The sequence below is a fragment of the Hypanus sabinus genome, chromosome 7 (assembly GCF_030144855.1).
Source record: "Hypanus sabinus isolate sHypSab1 chromosome 7, sHypSab1.hap1, whole genome shotgun sequence".
Lineage (NCBI taxonomy): Eukaryota > Metazoa > Chordata > Chondrichthyes > Myliobatiformes > Dasyatidae > Hypanus > Hypanus sabinus.
Genome location: NC_082712.1, coordinates 30922304 through 30939773, shown reverse-complemented (window position 1 = coordinate 30939773; position 17470 = coordinate 30922304). Strand labels below are relative to the sequence as shown.

The 17470-nt window shown below is 39.8% G+C and overlaps 1 protein-coding gene across 2 annotated transcripts in view; it reads left to right on the top strand.

Annotated features, from left to right (window-relative positions):
* The first annotated feature begins 948 nt into the window (after nucleotides 1–948).
* cenpu (centromere protein U) overlaps nucleotides 949–17470 on the top strand; it is a 30146-nt gene continuing 13624 nt past the window's right edge. Inside the window, exons 1-5 of one of the 2 annotated variants that reach the window (XM_059974364.1) lie at nucleotides 949–1186; nucleotides 2248–2335; nucleotides 5088–5268; nucleotides 9899–10055; nucleotides 12913–13027. In XM_059974364.1, coding sequence (XP_059830347.1) covers nucleotides 2288–2335; nucleotides 5088–5268; nucleotides 9899–10055; nucleotides 12913–13027 — 501 coding nt within the window. In that variant the 5' untranslated portion in view covers nucleotides 949–1186; nucleotides 2248–2287. Of the gene's footprint in view, nucleotides 1239–2247; nucleotides 2336–5087; nucleotides 5269–9898; nucleotides 10056–12912; nucleotides 13028–17470 lie in introns of both variants that reach the window. The other variant, XM_059974363.1, reaches the window with a different exon arrangement.

The window sequence follows — 17470 nt, the reverse complement described above, 5'->3', positions numbered from 1 at the left end:
CGGACGATGCTGAGGATGTTCTATGAGGCTGTGGTGGCCAGTGCCATCATGTTTGCTGTTGTGTGCTGGGGCAGCAGGCTGAGGGTAGCAGACACCAACAGAATCAACAAACTCATTCATAAGGCCACTGATGTTGTGGGGGTGGAACTGGACTCTCTGACGGTGGTGTCTGAAAGGAGGATGCTGTCCAAGTTGCATGCCATCTTAGACAATGACTCCCATCCACTCCATAATGTACTGGTTAGGGACAGGAATACGTTCAGCCAGAGATTCATTCCACCAAGATGTAACACTGAGTGTCATAGGAAGTCATTCCTGCCTGTGGCCATCAAACTTTATAACTCCTCCCTCGGAGTGTCAGACACCCTGAGCCAATAGGCTGGTCCTGGACTTATTTCCACTTGGCATTAATAACTTATTATTTAATTATTTATGGTTTTATATTGCTATATTTCTTCACTATTCTTGGTTGGTGCGGCTGTAACAAAACCCAATTTCCCTTGGGATCAATAAAGTATGTCTGTCTGTATGTGTTATGTACTCTGATAATAAACTTTAAACCAGCCCGATAAGGAAATATATATGCGTGTCTTCAACCGGCACTGGGTCAGGACCCTCAGACTCCCCCCAAAGTAACATTAGCGTACCTTCACAACATGGTGCTCTAAGAAAACTCCTTTTATTGGGCCGTTGGAGATGGACAGTGCATTGTAAATGATCTGGATAAATCTGAGCAAACACGAGTCCTGACGAAGGGTCTCGGCCCTAAACGTCGACAGTGCTTCTCCCTATAGATGCTGCATGGCCTGCTGTGTTCTACCAGCATTTTGCAGCATTTGTGTTGTTTGGATAAATTTGAAATACTCGAGATGCATTTGATCCTCCCGGACACAGGAGGCGCTAAAGGGTCCAATATGTTATAGATTTAAAATAGGGGAGACTGTAGAAAGTACCAACATATTCAGAACTCTTTTTAATCTCCTTTTGGAGATATCCTCTCAAGAAGCAGCTTTAAAGATATATCTTTTAATGTTTTTATCTGACACCAAGGCTTCTCCGTTGCCTCACTTCCCCAGAGCACTCCCGTGTTTCCCGGACCCCTTTGTGGTGGTGCAGCCCGGCGCTGGCGGTGGTTTGTCTGTCGGCGGGAAAAGCGGCAGCGAAGCCGAGTATGGCCGCTTGACGGGTGAGCGGATGCCGAAAAGCCGCGGGGACAGCGAGGGGCTGCCGCTGGGCGGGTGAGCGCTGTCCGGGCTGCCGGTGCTTCCCCACGGAAGGTAAAGTGTTGGGCTCGGCGTACGAGGACCAGGCTATAGCGATGGTGGGAATGTATACTTGTGGAACAACGCTGAAAGGTGCTCAAGGTTGCAGAGAGATTCGCCAGGACCTCAGTACAGGAGGGTCTCGATCAGAAACGTCAACTGCCCCATTTCCCCTCACCTAGGACCCGCCGAGTTACTTCAGAATCCAGCAGCTGTCTTCACTTGTGTCGCCGTTCACCGGGATGCTGCTTGAGATAGAGCTTGTTACATGGAGGAGGGAGTGGAGAAGCTGGGTTTGTAGAGGAGGCTGAGCTCTGACCTGATTGAGTCCCTTTATTCCGACTCTTTGCCTCCTGAATGTTCAAGTTTTGTAGATACTGAGCTATAGCCAAAGATAACACAAACAGTAACAGTAAGAGAACATTTGATTCTCTAACCCAGAGTGCTGTGAGATTTTGTCACTGAGTTCATTCAAAACAGTGATGGACATATTTCTATTGTGGGAATAGTGCTGAAAAATGGCGCTGAGATAGATATTATCCACAATGAATGATGTTGAAGGCTTAAAGCGTCATGTTGTTAGCTCGATATATTTGATATCTTTCTTGCATTTCTTTGGAATTGGTCTCCTCAAATTTTTTCCATCCACCAAGGTGGCAAATTTTTGCTCCCTCGTTAGCAAAAAAGCTATTCCACTAGTGTTGTTCTTGAGACTGAAATGTTTTTATCAGTTTGATCTCAAGATTATGGAATCTTCTGTGGGAAGAAAGACTTGCTGACAGGTGTCATCTCCAATTCCCTGACTCTGTGCGTACATATGCATGAGAGAGAAATTTTGAGTGAATTTTCTGTGTTCATAGTCTGAGCTAGGAAGTTATTTCATGTCATTTCTCATCTGTCTAGTTAGCATTAACAACTTTAGTTTTGGTGATTTTTGGAAATCTGCATCAAGGCTTGACCCACCTTTTTTGTTTACTTTGTATAGATATTGTTTGATGTAAAAAAAGCATCTGAGATAAGCAATAATGAGAAAACAAAAAGATGCTTCAACTTCAAAAAGATCTAATTTGCAGGTAATGCAAACCTAAAGGCTTGAGGTGCTGTAAATGTGCAATGTGTTATGTGCTGTATTTTAAATTCTTCCTTTGTTGTTTTGGTGCCAGATAGAATAACATTTAACGTTGACCCATCAAATGTACAATAATTTCTATGGTATTGAAATACGTACATTGTTCAATTCATATTTAAATCTGGCACCATATGCAGCATTTGTGATTATCAACAGTTATTACAATGAATTTCTATTAATATTTGGTATTAAAGGAAATGTAAAATTAGTTTTTGATATACAGATAATTTGGGATAGTAGTCTTTTTTTTTAAAAGCTGGAATTATTTTATGAAGTTAGTATTTCCCACAACTATACAGACATTCCCTCTTGCTGATGCTTCCCTTTCTTTAGACTGTGTTTACATCCTTTCTGTCTATGCCCTCTCTATGCGCTATGCTTGAGTTCCAGTTAATCATGTATATATGTCAAATAAAAGTACTGTCAGTTGCTATAGTCATAGTATTTGTTTTAAAATTTCATGTATGTGATCATCCATAATCATATAGAATGATGAGGCAGGTTTAAGGGCTACTGCTGCTCCTGTATTCTTGTGTTTTCCTTTTGTTCTTGTGTTTGAAGGTTTGTTAAGCTCAACATTAGAAACATAGAAAATAGGTACAGGAGTAGGCCATTCGGCCCTTCGAGCCTGCACCACCATTCAGTATGATCATGGCTGATCATCCAACTCAGAACCCTGTACCTGCTTTCTCTCCATACCCCCTGATCCCTTTAGCCATGTCTAACTTTCTCTTAAATATAGCCAATGAACTGGCCTCAACTGTTTCCTGTGGTAGAGAATTCCACAAATTCACCACTCTCTGTGTGAAGAAATTTTTCCTCATCTCGGTCCTAAAAGGCTTCCCCTTTATCCTTAAACTGTGACCCCTCATTCTGGACTTCCCCAACATCAGAAACAATCTTCCTGCATCTAGCCTTTAGAATTTTATACATTTCAATAAGATCCCCCCCCTCAATCTTCTAAATTGTTATAACATTGTTATAGCTTTGTGATTTCCCACTCTGATTTTAGTAAAGAACCTTTCACTCTGCTTTCTAGAAATTATTCTCTTCCAAAATTCCTTCCACATGATTTGTAATCTAAATAGTTAACATGAATAAACTTCTCAGACTTTCATTTGGATACAGGTATCGATTTTAATCGATGTTTCGATGACAAACTCTACCATCTTCATTAGGTTTGGCCGATAAATGCTGCTCCACATTCACAGGGAATCCTGTAAACGCCAGCTGCCTTGAGTCCCAGGTCAACCTAACAACAAGGAGGAGTCTGTTGCTACCACCTTCCCTCACTATATTTCCACAGTTTCTGGAAGGATTGTCAGGATCCTGAAGAAATGCTAGATTATTATCATCCACAAACCCAAAGGAAACTCAAATCATGGTTTCAGTGGGTCAAAGATGAACTAGGACTCAGGACGGCCAGATGGGATGCATGGTGGAAACCCACATCGGGGAGCTCAGGAGGAGTTACCCGGAGAAATCAGCAAAAGCAGAACATTACTTTTGCAAATGGCCATCTTCATCCCTGATGAAGATGGCAGAATTTGTCATGGAAATGACAGTTATAATCAATACTTGTACCTGGCTGGAAGCCCAAGAAGAGTTTATTTGTCATATACACTGGGAAAGCATTAGATAATTTAAAAAAATATTTAACAGTTATCTACTTTTTATAGTTTGACTCTGGGCTTAACACATAGTTTGTGCTGGAAACATTGAAAAGGTACAGAACAAATAGCATCTTTGGCGAAGAAGAAAAAAAGAACTTTGACCCAGTACATTTACTCTTTATTGATGTTACTTGATTTGTTCAGATTTCCAGTATTTTGTTTAAAAATAATTTTTTTTTGGTCATTATAACCTTGCTTCTGGGAGCTTGCTGTGTACAAATTGGCTGCCACGCATCTTTGAGTATATTTTGGAAATACTTCATTGGCCTTGGGGATTTCCAGAACAGGGCTGTATAAAAGCCTTTTTTATTATTGCTTCTAATCAGCACATCTCATAGCTGGCCAAATTTTTCCCACATGAAATTGATCAGCTGTGCAGCACCAATTGGGTTTGCAAATTACTAGAGAAATGTTAACCAGGCTGTTAAAACTAGAACTTATTTTGTGTTATCAAATGGCCAGAGTTTTTACTAACCTTAATTTTCTTTAAAATTTTCTTTGTTGCATCATTCTTGCTGCCAGTTTTCCCAGTTTACTTCCTCTTTGCTTCCATTACATCCACTTCAGTTTTTACATCTGTATTTTTTTCTGAACCCTCTCTTTATAAAGGATTAGCCATAATAAAACTACTCTGAAAGCCGGAGTAATATGTTAAAGCTATTTCAAAAACTTTGGGTATGAGAAAAATAACTTAAACTTTGAAAAATTTACATGATATCCAGGCAGAAATTCAAAATAGGACACTGATGGCAAATAAGTGATTCATTGCCCTTGCCTGAATGTTGAGTTCATATTTTGCTTGCCAATAACTTCAATCTGAAGGATTTGCAGGTATAACAATTATAGTGTTTATTGAGAGGTAGAATGATTGACTTTAGGAAGCATAAGACCAATCTGTGGGATTAATAAAATAAGTTGTCAAGCCCTCTGTGCTGCTGTTGATTTATTTTCAAAAAATTGTTGCTGTATACCACTTTAACATCGAAAGTGTCAAGTTATTTCTGACCTTTTTCTCTTATTCAGGGTTCTAAGGCTGCAAGAGCTAAAAAAGGTGGACAAAATCAAACAAAACACAGACAGACTCCTGTTAATAAAAATAAAGACAAATCATCCAGTCAAAAGCATCCATATTTTTCCCCAAACCTATCCAGCATTTTAAAAAATTCAGAAAGCCAGTATGATGATTTACAAAATGAATATTATGGTAAGTTGTTAATGGTTAGAAATCAAATGTTGTTGAGTTAGCTTGTGCAGTGATGTACAAAATGTGCTGCTGCTTAGATACAGTACTCCCATTGACCTGGGCATCTGGTGTTCTCGGAAATATAATATAGATCACTGCAGAGCATTTGTTGATAGATATGTTTACTGTTTATGGAATTAATTGGGCACTTTTGGTTGTTTTACTAGCCCACGAGTTGATCACTTAAGTATTTGAAACAAATGCTGCCAGGTTTGTCCATAGCAGAATGTCTGGTCCTAATTTTAACTATTTGTACAGGCAATTAATTTGGAATTGATTTCTTTGAATGAGCTAGAGCAAACCTTACATTTCTTCTAGATTATTCTAATTTTTTAAAGAAAATGTTGGATTAGAGTTGTAGGAGCCATGCATCTGTTTTCTATCTGCATTGTATTCTGTGTTGCACTTTTATAACATAAATGGGGGCATGGTAAACGTGAAGGGAATAAGTTGCATATTTGTGCTTTGTTGTGCACAGTTTGAAGCTGGGGACCGATGGATGTCATATCTTTTGTTCACCACTTAGTTAAGCTTAATTTCGCTGAATTGCATCCCTTCAAGACTGTATGTTTTGCTAAATGCTAATAAAGGATCGAATACAGTTCTTTGACTTTTGGAACATTATTATCAGATTGATCGGAGGTGCGATTGGTTGGGGTTGCCAGTAGTGACATTGGTTTGTTAGGTAAGCTGTTACAAGAGTGCTTTATCTTATGCAGTTCTTCAGTGTATTGAGGATTGCTTGCAAATGCCTTACTGAACACAAGATGTCGCCAGACATTTAAAAAAATAATTTGAGTGTTTTCTGTAACTAAAATTCTCTTAATAAGGCTGCTTTAAAGTGAATGAGGTTTTGTTTAGAACTTATCCTGCTATTTATAAAGGTTCCAGTTGCTTAAAGCTCTCTTCTATTTAATGAATGCATTGGTCATGACCTTTAAAGAATCACTTGATTCCGGCGTGGTCCCAGAGGACTGGAAGATTGCAAATGTCATTCCACTCTAAGAAGTGAGGAAGGCAAAAGAAAGGAAATTATAGACCAGTTAGCCTAACATCAGTGGTTGGGAAAGTATTGAAGTCTAGTATTAAGGATAAAATCCCATGGCATTACAGGAAAGATACTGGCATGGTTAGAAGAATGGCTGACAGGCAGGAGGTAGTGAATGGAGATAAAAGGAACTTTTTCTAGTTGGCTTCTGGTGATTTGTGGTGTTCCTCAGGGGTCAGTATTGGGACCGCTGCTTTACGCATTGTTTGTTAATGATTGAGATAATGAAATTGATGGCTTCATGGCAAAGTTTGCGGATGATACGAAGATAGGTGGAGAGATAAGTAGTGCTGAGGAAGCAATGTGATTGCAGCAGGACTTCAACAAATTGGAAGAATGGGCAAAAAAGTGGCAGATGGAATACAGTATTGGGAAATGTATGATAATGCATTCTGGTAAAAGGAAGAAAAGTGTGGAATATTATCTCAGTAGGGAGAAGGTTCAAACATCAAATGGACTTAAGAGTCCTCATGCAAGACTCCTAGAAGGATAATTTACAGGTTGAGTCTGTGGTGAAGAAGGCAAATGCAATTTTGGCATTTATTTCAAGGGTAATAGAATATTAAAGCAAGGAGATAATGTGGAACCTTTATAAGACACTAGTGAGGCCACACTTGGTGTATTGTCAATAGTTTTGGGCCCCGTATCTCAAAGAGGATGTGTTGTCATTGGAGAGAGTCTAGAGGAGGTTCACAAGAATGATTCCGGGAATGAAGGGTTAACATATGAAGATCATTTGGCAGCTTTGGGCCTGTACTCACTGGAATTTAGAAGAATGCGGGGGGATTCTCATTGAAACCTACCGAATATTGAAAGGACTAGATAGGGTGGATATGGAGAGAATATTTCCTATGGTCGGGGTGTCCAGAACTAGAGGGCACAGCCTCAGAATTGAGGGGAAACCCTTTAGAACAGAGGTAAAGAGGAATTTTTTTTAGCCAGAGTAGTAAATCTGGAATGCTGTGCCCCAGTCTGCGATGGAGGCCAAGTCAATGGGTATATTTAAGGTGGAAGTTGATCATTTCCTAATCAGTCAGGACATCAAAGGATGTGACGAGAGGGCAGGTATATGGGATCTTGGATCAATGATGATGAAATGATGGGGCAGACTCGATGGGCTGAATGGCCTAGTTCTGCTCCTATGACTTATGGTCTTAATATTTAATCGATTTCTGATGAAAACAGGTAAGACTTCCTAAGTTGTATCAACATGTAAATTCAAAAGAACACAAGAATTGAGATATAGTAATGGACTTAATAGAGGTCTTAATTGAAGTTTTAAGACCACAAGACCATAAGATGTAGGAGCAGAAGTAGGCCATTCGGCCCATTGGGTCTGCTCCGCTATTCAATCTGATCCAATTCTTCCAGTCATCCTAACTCTCCTGCCTTCTCCCCATACCCTTTGATACCCTGGCTGATCAATCTCTGCCTTAAATACACCCAATGACGTGGTCTCCACAGCTACTTGTGGCAACAAATTCCTAGATTTACCACCCTCTGACTCAAGTAATTTCTCTTCATCCCTGTTGTAAATGGACGTCCTTCAATCCTGAAGTCATGCCCTCTTGTCCTAAACTCTCCTACCATGGGAAATAACTTTGCCATATCTAATCTGTTCAGGCTTTTTAACATAAGGAATGTTTCTATGAGATCCACCCTCATTCTCCTGAACTCCAGAGAATATAGCACAGGAGTTGCCAGATGTTCCTTTTATGGTAATCCTTTCATTCCTGGAATCTTCTCCAAAATCAGAAAATCCTTTCTAAATTAAGGAGCCCAAAACTGCACACAATATTCCAAGTGTGGTCTCACGAGTGCCTTATGGAGCCTCAACATCACATCCCTGCTCTTATATTCTGTATCTCTAGAAATGAATGCCAACATTGCATTCGCCTTCTCCACCACGAGGTTAATCTTTAGGGTATCCTGCACAAGGACTCCCGAGTCCCTTTGCATCTCTACATTTTGAATTATTTCCTATCTAAGTATTAGTCTGCCTGTTTATTTCTTCCACCAAGGTGCATGACCATACACCTTCCAACATTGTATTTCATTTGCCATTTCTTTTCCCATTCCCCTAAACTATCTAAATCTCTCTGCAAGCTCTCTGTTTCCTCAACACTATCCACTCCTCCACCTATCTTTGTATCATCGCCAAATTTAGCCAGAAATCAATTCATCCCATAGTCCAAATCATTGACATACATCATAAAGTTTTGATAGATTTCACAGAGCTTCTGCACTTAAGGCAAACAACAGGGAATTCTAGATAAATATTTAAGAATATAACAAAATGAGGGTTTAAATTTATATAAGTGCTTGGGAGTCACAATTCCAATCAAGATGACACTGAGCTGCGATGTCGTGTCACAGACAGACTTAATTGATTTTCTATCTAGGTTCATACGAATGGTTTAGAGGACAATGTGTGGAATTAGGGGTCAGGTTAGAGTTTAGTGGTGGGGATGAGAGAGTTGGAGGTCAGCGGCAATAAAAGTGAACAGTCAGGGGCAGGAGCTGGAGTTTGTAGTCCAGGTTGGAGTGCTACACGGTGGAAGGTTTGCGATAATAGATACTAGTAATACCCAGGTTGAATGTATAGAGGTCAGAAGCCCAATATCTGTGACAGTGGGCCGGGGACTGGAGGTTGAAGGCCGGAGGCCCAATGGCTGAGAGTGTGGAGCCAAGACTTGAGGCGTGGGTTTGGAGGCCTGTCTCTTGCGTATTTGCTGTTGTTAAGCAAATCAGGTAGTAATTTTTTGGAGATGTTTCAGGCCAAGGGCCTTTCACCAGATCTATTAACTCTTTCTCCACAGATGTTTACAGTTATACAAAAGAATGACTGAATCTGGATTGTCCTTGTCTGCAAGCCTATTATTGTTTTATATTCTGTTACAGTGCTTCTGAAAACATGTATGATATGTTGGAGAGGGGGAGAAATGTCCATTGTGTTTAAAAGTCTATTGTGTCTCTGTGGATGGCAATGTGAACTGTATTGATGTTGAATTCACAGGCTTGTAGATGTCTTCAAGTATTTTTTTCTGATCACACTTGGCAAATGGACATACTGCAGTATTAGAACTCAGTCATATTTTGTTTTATGGGTTAATTCACCTTCTTCCCCTCTGCCATCCGATTCTTAAATGGACATTGAACCCTTAGACATTACCTCATTTTTAAAATATATAGTATTTATGTTTTTTGCACAATTTTTAATCTATTTAATATACGTATACTGTCATTGATTTAGTTGTTTATTATTACTTTAGTTTGCTTTTTTCTTCTATGTTATGTATTGTATTGTACTGCTGCTGCTAAGTTAACAAATTTCATGTCGCAGGCCAGTGATAATAAACCTGATTCTGATTCACTCATTAAATATTTCTTGCCTTAGCCAGAAGATTGGACCATAGCTGGTTTTCAGCTGTGCTTCAAATAAATAGTTTGAGAAAATTTATTAATCATTTAATATTAAGTTATTTACCTCACAAAAATGTTCCCTAATTACTTAATTGTCTTTAACTTTTTGTTTGTACGTAGATCACCCATTGCACAGCACAGCAGTGTTTTCTGGTGATTTAGAACTGAATGATGAAGGAAACGAAAAAAGGGATGAAGATCTTGCATGGAGTAATATGCATAAGGAACCTACATGGCACTCTGCACCTCAGGGTGGAAAAATCAGGAAGGAAAAACGGTAAAGTTGAAGCTGGATGAATTTCTTTGTTTCTCTTCTCAGAACAGAGTAGAATTGCTTAAAATGTCGGACCAGCATTATTTTGAAAACTATTGGCACAGTACTAAAATAGAGATTAAAACTCATAAATAGAGATTAAAACTAGAGATAATATGGTAATGTTTTTAAAGAGCAAACACGAGGAAATCTGCAGATGCTGGAAATTCAAACAACACACACAAAATGCTGGTGGAACACAGCAGGCCAGGCAGCATCTACAAGGAGAAGCACTGTCGATGTTTCGGGCCGAGACACGATGAAGGGTCTGGGCCTGAAACATCGACAGTGCTTCTCCTTATAGATGCTGCCTGGCCTGCTGTGTTCCACCAGCATTTTGTGTGTGTTGATGGTAATGTTTTAGTTGGTTACTTAGTTTTTCTGTCTCAAACTTCCTTTTTTAAGAGGCATTTTTTAGTCTTTCCTGAATTAGTTGAGGCAGAAGTGAGGGCATCACATTTTGGCTTGGTACACTAAGTGAGTCAACCATTATTTCTATTTGTGATTCTTGCTGAATAGCTTGCTGTTGTGGATGTTTAGTAATGTTAGAAATAGTGCAGCTAGGGAATTGGGGAATGCCAATATATACTGTACAGACCAATGTATATCTTGGTTTTGCCAGTTTGTCAGCAGATCTTAACTGATATTTAATTTCATCCATTTTGGGAAGGCTGAAGCTGTTGACTCGTCTGGCACACATTCCATTTGTTGGCCTGAATCACATAATTCATAACCTTTAGTGTTTTTTCCACTTTGATCTTTAAGCTCAACACATCCAACACTGCCTCCTTTTTTCATCTTTATTATATTATCAGTTTTAATTCCTACCTTGACTTTCTGACAGTTAATCACAAATACCACCATCATTGTCTCCAGGTCCAGCTGTTTCAGTGCTCTCCTTTCCGTCCTGTCATCTTCTATTCTTCATAAGCTCTGTGTCCAATATTCTGCTGTGAGTATCTTGTACCCTGCTAAACTGTAACTACCTATTTCAGGTCTTGCTGGCTTGCACTAAATCCATGTAAATCAGTTTACAATCCATAGTTACTTCTATCAGGCCGTGAATCTTCTTTCCTCAACTTACCTCGACAGCCTTTTCCTCTTCAAATATCACCTCCAAAATACTCTGTTTCAGATTTGAACATTTTGGGCAGTTTTCCTTATTCTTCATGATGGATAGAGCCTTTGGTCAGTTTGGTAAAGTCCCTCTTAACATACTGAATTTTTAAAGATCTCAGGCCTTTCCATCTTCCTGTTTGTGTGGTGTCTGTTTTTTTGTATCTCTGTTTATAAAACAATTTGGCATTTTTTGATGTGAAAAGCTTGCTGGAAATCTAAAATAAAATAGAAAATACTGAAAATGGTATATAAGTTCTGCTACTCTTCTAGCCAGTAAGTTCCTTAAATAGATTCAGCTCACCTCTTCAAGGTTTCTATTTATGCTGTTACATACTCGTGACACATGACAGTGGTACCCTTGTCATGTGACTGGGGTTGAAGCTATACTGGACTTGAGGTAATGGTGCAGTGATGTCATTTTCCCGCCAGTAGAGATCATGTGACAGGTTTTTTTTTACAGGTTATAAAAGGAAGACCCCACCCTGTGAGGGGGGGGGGCAGTTCGTGGCTGGATTTGCCATGTTGACTTCATGCCACTGCGTGATTTAATGTGATGACGCAGTTTAGTTGAAGGATGAAGTTTTATCTAATGCCTAAAGTTTAAAAGGTCATTGCCAGCAGGTTCTTTACAATACTGCTAGTTTGAGAATCAGTGGAGAGTGAAGATAGGTGTTCGGGAGTTAAAGATCGAGGAGAATCGATTTACGACAGTGAAACGGGTTTCGACCTTGTTTAATTCTTATTTGGAAGAAATTTGTTGACTGTTCTCGTGTTAATCTCTGTGGGGTAGCAGAAGATTGAGGACAGTGTGATAAAGGAAAGGTCAGTGCCTTTAAGCCGTTACGTTTCGTAAATTCTTCGTGGGAGAAGTTCGACGCCGGGGATCGAAGCAAAACGACGTGAAAGAGAATTTAAATTGTTTTAAAAAGTCTCTCCTTTTAAATGGACTGTGAGCATTTCTGAACTTTTGGCAATACTGCTTTAAAGAACTGTTTTTGCAACATTGCTTTAAGAACTGTTTAAGCTGCCACGCAGCAGCTGTTTCCGGTTACGTTAGTGTTTGTTTACTTTTGGGGGTTTGTTTTCAGTGTTTAATAAAAGTGTTATTTGTTAAAAAATCCCTTGCCGAACTCATATATTTATTGTTGCCTGAATACGTAACAATGCTCTTTCCCCAATTATTAGATCAGTTTCTTTCATGTTCAGAAGTATATTCCAGGCTCTGTTCGGATTTCAGATAGTTCTATGTTGATTTTTTTTCTTTATGCTCCTGTTGTCAGTTTTCAAAAACTAGATGAGAGCATGCTTATTCAAGCCATGTGAATGGTTGTAAGGTGGAGGAAGAAAAAAATGTTACTCATTTTCTAGTTATGTAGAGAAGCTGTCAATTACTTCATCTAAGTAATGTGATTGAGGCATTTTTAAATTCATTCAAGGGATGTGGCTTTATATGTTGAGTCATTATTTTATTGCCCATCCATAATTGCATTTGCTGAGCTGCCTCCTTAAACTATGCAGTCCTTAATATGGGAGTACTCACAATACTGTTACCAGTAACTGTATTATCTGAAATTTCAGATCTAATTTATTCAGTATATTATCAATGTACCAGTCTGTGAGAAACCTTAATACCATTTGCACTGTTCTCTTCAAGCTTTGATGCTCCTCTCCCCATTGATTCCATTTATTTGTATATCTGTAGTCTTGAAGTTCCTGCGCACATATCTGAAGGTGTGGAACCAGAAGAAAGTGGAAAAGATACAGAAGTTAACAACTGTGAAGCATCAAGTGAGAGTACATTGAAACCTGTTAAAAAGGTACTTTCCTGTGAAATCAAGTCTGGTTTGAACTGCATTAGTAGCATCTGCTGTCTTGCAGCTAGCTGTTTGTTTTCCACTAAGTATAATTCTAGGATTGATTTTGAATTCCTTTGACAAGCTGCTGCACATGAAGCTGCTTAAGATGGAACCCATGGACTTACAGGAAAGATTCTAGGGTGGATTGAAAATTGTTTTTTGGCAGGTGACAAAGAGTGGAATAAAGGGAGCCTTTTCTGATTAGCTGCCAGTGACTAGTGGGGTTCTGTAGGTGTCAGCGTTAGGGCTGCTGCTTTTCGCGTTGTACGTCAGTGATTCCGGTGACGGAATTGATGGTTTTGTGGCCAAGTTTGCAGGAGAGGTGGGTAGTGTTGAGGAAGTAGGGAGACTACGGAAGGATTTGGATCTGTTAAGGAGAAAGGACAAAAAAGTAGCAAATGGAATGCAGTATCGAGAAGTATATGGTCATGCACTTTGGTAGAAAGAATAAAAGCATAGACAATTTTCTAAGCGGGGAGAAAATTCAAAAATCCAAGGTGCAAAGGGACTTGGGAGTCCTCATGCAGGACTCCCTAAAGGTTATTTTGCAGTTGGTGGTGAAGAAGGCATTCACTTTGAGAGGACATAAAAACAAGAATGTAATGCTACGGCTTTATAAGACACTGATGAGGCCTCAACTTGGAGTTTTGGGTGTAGTTTTGGGCTCCTTATTTAAGAAAGGATGTGCTAACATTGGAGAGGGTTCAAAGGTGGTTCACAAGAATGCTTCAAGGAATGAAAGGCTAAAAGTACGAGGAGCAATTGATGGCTCTGGGCCTTTACTCGCTGGAATTTTGAAGGATGGGGTGGATCTCATTGAGACCTATCAAATTTTGAAAAGCCTAGATAGAGTGGACTTGGAGAGTGTGTTTCCTATGATGGGGAGTCTCAGACCAGAGGGCACAGCCGCAGAATAGAGGGACGTTCATTTAGAATGGAGTGAGGAGCAATTTCTTTAGCCAAAGGATGGTGAGTCTGGAATTTGTTGCCATAGTCAGCTCTGGAGGCCAGGTTATTGGGTGCGAAAGGTTACGAGGAGAAGGTAGGAGAAAGGGGTTGAGAGGGAAATGGATCAGCCATGATAAATGGTGGAGCAGACCTGATGGGCTGAGTGGCTTAATTCTGTTCCTATGTCTTATGGACTTTCTTGCATTGGACAGGGTGCAAAGGAGATCACCATAATATTGTCCGGGAGGGAGTGTTTTAGTTGTGAGAAGCTGGTTTGTTTTTCTTGGAGCAAAGAAGGCGGAGGGGAGACATAGAGATATATGAAGTACACAAAATAGAGTTTCCGTATATGATATGAAACTTTTCCATGTGGCATAAGTATCTAAGGACCCAGTGCAAAGGATTTAGGTGAAGAGATCTGAGGAAGAATTTTTTCATCAGTTGGGTACTTGCAATCTGGAACAGGCTGCTTGAGGAGGCAAATACTATCACAGTACTTAAGACAAGGAATGCTGTCACAGGAAAGCAGCATCCATCATCAAGGATCTTCACCATCCAGGCCATGTTCTCTTCTTCTTGTTGCTATCAGGAAGGAGGTACAGGAGCATCATATCCCACACCATCAGGTTCATTAAGTTATTACCCTTCATCTATCAGGTTCAGGAACTAGAGTGCATCACATCACTCACTTTAACTGAACTGTTTCTACAACCTATGGACTCACTTTAAATTATTCTTCAATTCATGTTCTTAATACTTATTATTTATTTATAGTTATTTTTTTTGGTTGTATTTGCACATTGGTTGTTTGTCTTTATTGAATGTAGTTTTTTTATTGATTCTATTGTGTTTCTTGGTATTTTACTGTGAATGCCTGCAAGAAAATACATCTCAAGGTGGTATATAGTGAGATATATGTAGTTTGATAATAAATTTACTTTGAAGTTTTGGAAATATCTTGACAAGCACATGAACTGCTGAAGCACAGCAGGATTTAGTGTAGATGGGTACGTGATCGTTGGCATAGATATGGTGGCTAAAGGATTATATGTCACTCTGTTTTCTATGACTGAATCTTTGGATAAGATCCAGAGGAAATTATATGGGCACTTTAGCTTTGTTTTGTTAAATGCTAACCTTGGATATAGTGTAATTTCTGTGCAACTAGTTGCGTCATTCATTTCTGATCACTCCATTTTAGGAAAGATGAAGGAGTATGTAATTTGTAATACAATTGTAATAGGGGACTTCAATATACAAGGGCGTTGGGGTAATCAGGTTGGTGTTGGACCACAAGAGGGGAAATTTGTTGAATGCCTGAGAGGTGACTTTTTAGAGCAGCTTGTACTTGAGCCTACTTTGGGAAAGGCTATCTTAGATTGAGTGTTGTGTAATAACCCAGATTGTATTAGGGAGCTTAATGAAAAGGAAGCCTGGAAAGGCAGTGATCATAATATGATTGAATTCATACTGGAATTTGACAGGGAGAAGCATAACTCGTATGTATCAGTATCACAATGGAATAAAGGGAATAACAGAGAATTGCCCGGGTGGATTGGAGGAAGATGCTGCTGGGGATGGTGACAGAGCAGAGATGGCTGAAATTTCTGGGACTAGTTTACAAGGTGCAGGATAGATATGTTCCACAGAAGAAGTTGTTCTCAAATGTCAGGAGTAGGCAGCCATGCTGACAAGGGAAGTAAGGACTGCATAAAAACCAAGGAAAGGGCATATAATGTAGTGAAAGTGAGTGGGAAATTAGATGATTGGGAAGCTTTTAAAATTCAGTGAAAGGCAGCTAAAAAGCTATAAGACGGAAAAGATAAAAATATGAGGGCATACTAGCCAATAATAAAAGTTTTGTTTTTAGTTATATAAAGAGTAAAAGGAGGGGTGAGAATTTATGTTGGACTACTGGAAAATTATGTTACTGAGGTAGTAATGCGGGACAATGAAGTGGCAGAAGCACTTAATGGGTGTTTTGCATCGGTCTCCACTGTGGAAGACACTAGCAGTGTGCCAGAATGTCAGGGAGCAGGGGTGAGTGCCACTGCTATTACAAAGGAAAATGTGCTAGGCAGACCCAAAGGTCTTAAGGTGGATAAGTCACCTGGACCAGATGGACTACATCCTAGAGTCCTGAGAGAGGCAGCCGAAGAGATAATGGATGCATTGGTCATGATCTTTCAAAAGTCATTGATTCTGGCATGGTCCCTGAGGACTGGAAGAAAACAAATGTCACTCCACTCTTTAAGAATGGAGGAAGGCAGAAGAAAGGAAATTATAGGCCAGTTAGCCTCAGTGTTCGAGCCTATTATTTAAGAATGAGGTTTCGGGGTGCTTCGAGACTAATGATAAAATAAGTCAAATAAGCACGGCATTTGATAAGGTGAAAACATAGAAATATAGAAGAACTACAGCACAATACAGGCCCTTTGGCTCACAATGCTGCACTGAACATATACTTTCTTTAGAAATTACTTAGTGTTTCCCATAGCCCTCTATTTTTCTAAGCTCCATGTACTTATCCAGGAGGCTCTTAAAAGACCCTATCGTATCCGCCTCCACCACCGTCACTGGCAGCCCATTACACGCACTCACCACTCTCTGTGTTTATTTTTTAAAAATAAATAAATAATAAAAAAAAACGTAACTCTGACATCTCCTCTGTACCTACTTCCAAGTACCTTAAAACTGTGTCCTCTTGTGATAGCCATTTCAGCCCCAGGAAAAGGCCTCTGACTATCCACATGATCAATGCCTCTCATCATCTTGTACACCTCTACCAGGTCACCTCTCATTCTCCATCGCTCCAAGGAGAAAAGGCCAAGTCCACTCAATCTATTCACGTAAGGCATGCCCCCCAATCCAGGCAACATCCTTATAAATCTTCTCTGCACCTTTCCTATAGATTCCACATTCTTCCTGTAGTGAGGTGTGCAGAACTGAGCACTGTACTCCCAAGTGGGGTCTGACCAGGGTCCTATGTAGCTGCAACATTACCTCTCGGCTCTTTAACTCAATCCCAAGGTTGATGAAGGTCAAGGCAATGTATGTTTTCTTAACCACAGAGTTAACCTGCGCAGCTGTTTTGAGTGTCCTGTGGACTCCGACCCCAAGATCTCTCTGATCTTCCGCATTGCCAAGAGTCTTACCATTAATACTTCATTCTGCTATCATATCTCACCTACCAAAATGAATCACCTCACACTTACCTGGGTCGAATTCCATCTGCCACTTCTCAGCCCAGTTTTGCATCCTATTGATATCTCGCTGTAACCTCTGACTGCCCTCCAAACTATCCACAACATCGCCAACCTTTGTGTCATCAGCAAATTTACTAACCCATCCTTCCACTTCCTCATCCAGGTCATTTATAAAAATCATGAAGAGAAGGGGTCGCAGAACAGATTCCTGAGGCACACCACTAATCACTGACCTCCATCTACAACCACT